The sequence below is a fragment of the Salvelinus namaycush genome, chromosome 22 (genome assembly GCF_016432855.1).
Source record: "Salvelinus namaycush isolate Seneca chromosome 22, SaNama_1.0, whole genome shotgun sequence".
NCBI classification, from domain to species: domain Eukaryota; kingdom Metazoa; phylum Chordata; class Actinopteri; order Salmoniformes; family Salmonidae; genus Salvelinus; species Salvelinus namaycush.
Genome location: NC_052328.1, coordinates 19,403,463 through 19,411,374, shown reverse-complemented (window position 1 = coordinate 19,411,374; position 7,912 = coordinate 19,403,463). Strand labels below are relative to the sequence as shown.

Sequence of the window (7,912 nt, the reverse complement as noted above, 5' to 3'; positions counted from 1 at the left end):
ACCAGGTGATATGCTGGTGAGAACAGTTTAAAGTGACATTTTGATATATAGTGCCCTCCTGTGTTCATCCCCCAAAAAACGCAGACAAACTTCCAGGTGTTGCAAGCCTAGTAGTGCTGAGCGATTAACCAAAACTTATTTTATTTAAAATGTTTTAAACAACTAATTGACCAACTTCTGGTTCAATTATTTAAATTCCATTTTGTTCATTTTTTTTCTGAGCTCAACGCACACATTTCTCTAGATATAAATCAGATCCAGCCTGAAATGTGATATGTAGTAGGGAGTTGTAGTTTCCAACAGGTCAATATTCTACAAAGTTTAGTGTACACGACGTGGTAATTAACTACAATTACCATAATACAATTCTGCATCTACTGGTCCAGTGTGTGTTTCTTTTTATGCCTGCTAAGGAAAAGGCAGAAGCATGCAAGATCATGAGGGGATATAGAGAGCAGCGGTTGCTTCGGGAGGTATCTCTACCTGAAAATACATGATCTAAGTGATTAATAGCTGGTACTCAGCAGTCATAAAAGTATGCCTTAATTACTATGAAGAACTACAAAATATGGATTTTGTCACACAGCACAGGCAGCAGCTCTATAGAGATGAGTGATGACTTGGAATTAAATAATAGTCATCAAATAAAGCAAATGTAATATATACAACAACTCAAATATTTTATTAAAGTAAAGTAATGTGAATAAATTATTGTTAAGTGATAAGCAGAAATGGGCAGTCACTACCATCATGGAACTTGTATTAATTGTTTTATTCTGTGTTACAGCATTCAACCCAAATAATAGAAACTGAAATTTAAAAAACGGATTATTTTTTAATAATCGAACCAACCTCAAAAATCACTAATCGCTGAGCACTAAATCCTGGTTAACTGTATGAAGAATAGTTTGTGTAGGAGAGTAGGTCGTGTTTAAATTAAATAAATGGTTTAATTTGTGGTCTTTAGCTGAGGTGAGAGGTTTGACGTGCTGCTTTTTGGTGAAAGTCAATTCATCTTCCATGATGCCATAATGCCTGGTTGGAGTAGATAAACATGAGAGTCAAAAACCAAAGGCGCATGTCAAATAATAGAGGCACACAATTCTTGATTTTTTACAACCAGTACTTTCTTTTTTGGACATTTACTTTTTGATAGTAACCGGAAAGTGGAGACAAAGAGTAGATCTTTAATTAACATGTGTAATACTGTGGAACAAAGAACTGTAAGGGCTTTTTGACAGACAATGGAGTTAGTACACAGCCACAATCAGCCGGTGCAGAGCCATGTGCAGAGCCATGTGTATATCAAGTGATATGAGTTAGAAACATCATGGAAACCACAGTGACGGGTCCTCAGAGTTCGGAAATTATTTTCAGGATATGATAAGTGTTTGTTTGGTCATAGGAACTGGCTGGAATGTTGAGATTCTTCTAACTGTCCTATTTTTCACTATTGTCTCACGTCAGATGGCTTCAAACCTCCGTGACGCTCGTCCCTCAACCGGTGCAGGCAAAATCAACACGTTATCTGATGTAAGACAATGATTTTTGTCAGGCAGCTGGATGGAAAAGCAGAAGGCCACACCAGAAACCATTACAGAACTTCACACCTTTCTACACAGAGATCATTGCACCCTTCTTCGCAGCCTGCCTGTGATAAATATATCTAAAGGTGAGAGTGCCCCCACATCATGTTGAATGTTGAAAAGCAAGTGAGGGAGCATTTGATCTATATGAAGAGGAAATTCATAATCACTCGACATAAATACAATATCAAAACCTAAAACTCTTGAAATAACCGTAAAAGCAGAGTTTAGGATCATTCAGATCAGATCGGTTCAGATTCCTTCTGGCTCTGCAACAATGTTTTGAACATGTCCGTCCATATTCCATATCCCTTCATGTGAGGTGTTTAGAGTAGCTATGGATCCTGTTGTGATTATTTTCCGGTTTTTGACACCGTGTGGATGGCTTTGATCCACTCATTCCTCTCCTCAGATGTAGCCGCTTGGAGGAAATAGTGTGTCTCGTCTGAAGTGATGATCTCAAAGAGATTCCCATCAACATCATACCTCTTGGCTGGGCCGAGAAAAGATGAAGAAGAAAAATGTTTTGAAGAACAAGTTAAAAGAGAATTGCTGACAGGAAACGGCAATTACACTTCATAGTCCTAGTCACACTGAGCTAGTGTGGGACTTGGTTCAGTGTAACTCACCATCAGGAACAAACTCCACCGCTGTGATCACAGACCCTCGCAGGTGGATAGAGCCCAGAGGGTACTCATCACCCTACAGAGAGAGTGAGGGTGGGGAAGGGAGAGAAATAGGGATTGAGGGTAAATAAAGAGCAGATTAGCGAGAGACAAAGACAGGAAGGAGAAAAATGATGGAAAATGATTAGAAAAGAGCGAGGTAAAGATAAAGATGTTTTTCATGTTAAGTTCTTGAAAAATAATATTGAAATTGAAACAAATTTTGGGTGAGGTTCCACTCTCTAATCCTGTACCTTGGTGGGGTCGTAATAGTGAATATAAGCAGGATCGTTCCGGAGGATGAATTTCCGCACCTTCCAGTTTTTCCTCCGATGTCCCTAGGGTGAAAAAAGAGAGCATGACGGGCAGTCTGCTCTTCTTATTCTGATCACTATCAGTCGTGAAAACAGAACCGACCACAGACATATTGCTGTGGGGAACTTTCACTTCCTCCTTCATCGAAAGGCCCTATTTATAAACCGCCTACAGCTCTCTCATTTTCCACCAACTCTGGGGACAGCCGATGAAGCACATTTTTTTCGAAGAGTGTATGCATGTTTCAATCTTTTGTGAAAGAGAGAACTTAGCTGTAATTCTGAAAATGAAAGTGATGCTTACTGACAATAATATTTGGTCATCCATTTAATTAACTTAAGTATGTAATACAGCATCATTCAGTACATCCCAAAATATCTGATCCGGTAATAATCGCATTAGTTCATCAACTAAATATTTAATGTCGATTTACACAGTGTTGTCAGTCTTACCTGTTTGAGTAAGCAGCCCTGTTTTATGATGTTACCCCTGAACTCCTCCTTCACAATTACGTCTTCATCACTGGAGTAGCCTTCACAGAAGAACCCACTGTCTGCCTGCAACACACAATACAAGGGAAAGAAACATTAGGATACAATATTATCTTATCTCATCCTCACTTAGAATACATTATAGCTTTTACATACGTATGTTTATAACGACAGAAATGTTCAAACATCGCCTCGTCTGTGTGGTCTTCTAGCAATGACCACCATATCTTCAAATCTTCTAGCAAATATGGAAGAATATATAGACACTAACAGCTACATGATTAACAAAAACAATCAGTCCATTCACTCACAAAGTAGTAGAGTGCATTTGGCTCATCGAGGATGGTGGACACTGCCCCTCCCTCGACCCCCTCTTTGGACACGTCCCCAGCGGGCTGTAAGAATCCTTCGTTCAGGAGTCCTGTAGCCAACATCAGAGCCTCAGGCCTGTTCCTGGCCTTGTCCTTAGAGATCAGCCAGTCCACCACCGTACCACCTGCATGAAGAAGAGAATCAAAGCTGGTTTGATCTATCGTAATGTGACTCAGTGAGTGAGACTCAATGGCTTAATAAGGCTCCCTTTAGTCTGACCTGGATAAATACAAATTTAAAGGAAATCCACTGTCACCCAAGTCCCTATATGTACTACTATACCTGTGAAGCAGTGATTGTAGACTCTCTTCTCCTTTTCCAGCTTCTGCTCTTTGACCCCATTCTCCTGGTCTCTCATTAGAATGTATAGCTCACTGAGATAAGGCAGACAACAAAGCAGACAATACTTAGAAAGTTATCAAGTGAATGACGGCTATAGTTCCGAAGACATGAATGTAGCTCCTGCAAGCGTATTGTGGATCATAGGTGGTAAGTAAGACAAGTCAGAGGTCCTACCTGAGGTTGATGGTATCAGGGAGGCGAATGGACCTCCGTGTCGACTTCCTGGCAAACTTTACACCCCCCTGCAGACAGGTAATGGCCCTCTTGATGTTCTTCACCCAGGACTCTCTCTCCTCCAGGTGGGTGGCCTGGAAGAAATGGTCCTGGTTCTTGGCTGTGCTGAGCTTAAAAACCAGCTGAAAGAAAATGGCAATGTTATATTACATGTTTCATGTATGGGGGGTGAATGTTTTTCATTGTACTTTCATTTAATTTTGTATGTTGCCAAAATTGTGAGGGTCAGGTCAGGAACTAGACTGTTTGGAGCACTACAGTAATGATAGACACTTGTACTTGTATTTAGTAGCGTCTGTACCGTCCTCTTGCTGAAGTCCTGACAGGGGCTAGTCAGAACAGCTCCCTTGAGTGGGATCATTCCTTTGGGGGCACTGTCTGCCTTTCTCTTGAAGAACTCCACCCCATCATCAGACAACACCACCCACACCACCTTCCACGAGTTCAACACTGTGCCCTGAACAATACAGAAAGAAATGTATATGTTGATAGAATCAATCAATCAGTCTCTATACCACAGGTATTCTGTTACTACAAAACAAATACAATGCAGCTAGAAACGCGTTAGAGAAAATTACATTGTTATTAAACAGGTATAATAGAAACATAATGTGAAGTGTTACCAAATGGACTTTCTTCCAAATTGACTTGCCTGAATGCTGGGCATAAAATGTATTTAATTTACACAATGCATTTATCAAATATTGAGGGCTGGGACGAGGGAATACATGAAACAACACATATTAACCTCTGCATTTGAATGCAACTGCCTCTAGCAGTGTTTTCATTTCAATCCCAACTTCCCCTACTCCATAAATACAAATTAAGAATCTGCTGTACATGACTTTCTTTTTCATAAGAAATGCTGTTCAGCATACATATTTATGGGAAGTGAGTGAGTGAATGTTGCCTAATCAATCCTCACAAAGAGGGATGTTACTCAAGAACAAATCTTAAGAAAGGCAAAACACACCATAAATACAAATACTTAGTTTTATGTGAAATGTTCTCGTTGCAGTTTCCCTTCACTTTGTTGATTGTTGTTGTTCACCACAGAGAGTTCACCACAGAGCTATCACAGGCACTACTTATAGTTCTAAGAATATGTTCCAATGATACTGAACAACTGATAAAGATTGGAGCGCATAAGAATATAGCTCAGGCAAAAGTTTGTATGTGAAGAACAGTATAGTATGTGACATGACAAAATCATGTTCTATTCATTTTTCTTTTGTAAGAATTACAAACAAAACAAAACGTACACATACAAATGACAACATAAAGAGCCTCACAAACATCCACAACATCACACCTGCTCAGACCCACATGCTCACATCTCTAGTGCCCGCATTACTCTCTGTCACATGGCCTCAAACTGCTCCATTTTGTTTCTCTCTGTCGCCCACACACTTTCAACATTTAGATAATAAAGCATTTGACCATTCCATTGTGTTAATGATGAAGGATTGGTTGATTTCCAATTTTTAAGTATACGGTTTTCTAGATGATTGACGAGAAAATTATCATCCAAACCATAGGGTATCTCACTGCTCTCATATGCCATGTCATTTAAATATGCAGACAGACAGATTAACAGTACATTGACATTTTAATAAAGCCAACTTTCTAACTCCGCCCATAGCATTCCCAGAAGGCATGGATTATTGAGTCATTGTTAGTTTTACACTTAAGACATGACTCTGCCATTGTGCTATAGAATTTGTGAATTTTGTCTCTTGTGTAATACATTCTATACATTTGTTTATACTGGATTAAGCATACATTTTAGTTAACTGTCATTTTGTTAGTTATGTTCCAACATTCCCTCCATCTTGTGCCAATATCAGTTATTTTTAAGTCTTGGTTCCAATAGATTTTTTTTTCTAAGAGACTGTCAGCTGAATATGCTCTCTGCAAGGTTTTGTATATCTCACCTATCATATGAGTAGCCTTTTCTGACTCAAATAGGATTCCCTCAAGATTTCTCTGATGTCCAAAAGATTTCAAATCGAAATAACTTGATAAAAAACTTTGATTGTTGCATGTATTTGAAAATATCTACATTGGTCAGTCCAAAATTGCATTTTAATTCTGTCATGGAAATACGTGCATTTCCTGTTACCAAGTCATTTACGGTTTCTATGCCTTTAGTCTTTCATGTGGACCAATTTATCGGTGAATTCTGAAAAGCTATCCAAGGATTGTTCATTATGGTAATGTTTTTGGTTCTTGTATAATACATTTCATTTTCTTCCATATTGTTATAGTGTTCTTAACTATGAAGTTGTTCATGTTCTTAGCTGTTTCCTTTGTAAATTGACACGTGAAAAGATTCTGGGGATGAGCATGCACATCTTCAGTATGTACCCCTTGTTCCTTCACCCTGGGTGGCGAGTAGATGCAATTCAAAGTCTGAAAGGTTGAAAAGCACACTCAGACTTAGGAAGATGTAAAACGTTCCTTTTTAGTCTATGAGCTTTGTTTTACCCATATAAAGTCTGTTATGACCAAGTATACTTTTTTAAAGAATATATTCGGTAGGGTCATTGGTATTGACGAGAATAAATATAAAAACTTTGTAAGCTATGCAATTCTGAAGAGGTGTATTCTACCTGTAAGATTTATGGGAAGATTATTCCACCATCTTCTATTCAGTAGATGAAGTTAGATTTTGATTAATCCAGTGATATCATTGGTTATCCGTTGTCATCTGACCACAGACTAAGAGTCTGTCTGTTTTGACGAGACGCATCATCTGTGTTAGTCATTTGTCAGGCCATGAGAAATACAAAGTTATTTTCAGATAATGAGGTTTGTGGGTGAAACAGTTCTGTTGATATCTGCTCTCAGTCTCTAAATGTCTAAACTGAGCAAAGCGATCAAGTCTCAAGGCCAAATGGAAATAGTCCTAAAACTACTATACTAACCTTCAGTTTAATTTAAAGCACTTGACCGACAGCTCAAGTTGGACATGTAACTGGTCAAACATATTGCCAGCTGACTTGATGTTGCTAACTCTTTGTCATCGTCTCCATCGAAGGATCTTGTCCCTAACCCTCTCAAATATGAGATGATCTATTGCCTAGTAACTAAGCTGTCAACAGCACATTTACAATATTAAATTCTGGCCCAAGGTAAACCCAAAGACATACACTAATCAATGTTATTTGACAGGAAGATATTTTCCTTTATCACCCTTACCTTTTTGACCAGATATCCCTCTTTGATCTGTTTTGGCTCCATGACCTCTAGCTGCTGGTGTCTGTGTCTGAGTAACTGATGCAGACAGGGGAACACTCACCCCCCTCACATATGACCTACAGTGTTGTGTGCTGATAGAGATAGTGGAAGTTGAATTGGGTGTGTCACAATGCTGGCGGCTTGCTTGGCTTCCTCTTCCTGCTCAGTGGTAGTAAAATAAGGATGGCCACAGTTGCTCATTCTCTTGGTCAAAGAGAGAATGCCTGTGTACCTGTTTTATATCAAACCTTAGTTGTCAGTAATTTGCATTTCCGTGTCAAGCATGCATACCACTAGACCAAAAAACTATAGTTTCCAGAATGTGGGCACAGGCTGATTTTTTTTTTTTAGGTCTAGGCAAGGTTACTCATGATGACGCAAGTCAACGACTTAGCACAAACCCCATGACCACCTTTCAATCACAAGCATTTCAGCATTTTCCATTCAGCTGCAGAAAAAGATAGACACAATTACGCAAGATAAGTCTAAGTCTGTCATGGCTTAATTGAAATCACTCACTGCAAACTCAATTTCGCAACAACAGAAGCTGTTCAAACAGCCCATTCTCATGGTATGGTGGACTGGGAGTTAGACACAAACTTAATTACACAAGTTAATTATCAGGGTAAACTCAAGTATGGATTTTATTTTCACATCAGTGTGTAGG

General features: G+C 39.0%; 1 protein-coding gene across 1 annotated transcript; it reads right to left on the bottom strand.

Annotated features, from left to right (window-relative positions):
* Positions 1-1,108: 1,108 nt before the first annotated feature.
* plek (pleckstrin) lies at positions 1,109-7,444 on the bottom strand. Its single transcript, XM_038960883.1, has 9 exons — positions 7,207-7,444; positions 4,307-4,462; positions 3,946-4,127; positions 3,712-3,803; positions 3,369-3,553; positions 3,019-3,123; positions 2,506-2,589; positions 2,216-2,288; positions 1,109-2,079 (listed from the first exon to the last, which is right to left on the bottom strand). Exons 1-9 carry the CDS (start codon positions 7,246-7,248, stop codon positions 1,940-1,942), a joined length of 1,059 nt encoding a protein of 352 aa, XP_038816811.1. The 5' UTR covers positions 7,249-7,444; the 3' UTR covers positions 1,109-1,939.
* Positions 7,445-7,912: the final 468 nt, after the last annotated feature.

Coding starts and splice junctions, on each gene's coding strand:
- plek (XM_038960883.1), bottom strand. CDS start 7,248: ATGGAGCCAAAACAGATCAAAGAGGGATATCTGGTCAAAAAG. Junction 4,463..7,206: donor AGGGATATCTGGTCAAAAAG/GTAAGGGTGATA, acceptor TGTATTGTTCAG/GGCACAGTGTTGAACTCGTG. Junction 2,080..2,215: donor GGTGGAGTTTGTTCCTGATG/GTGAGTTACACT, acceptor TTCTCGGCCCAG/CCAAGAGGTATGATGTTGAT.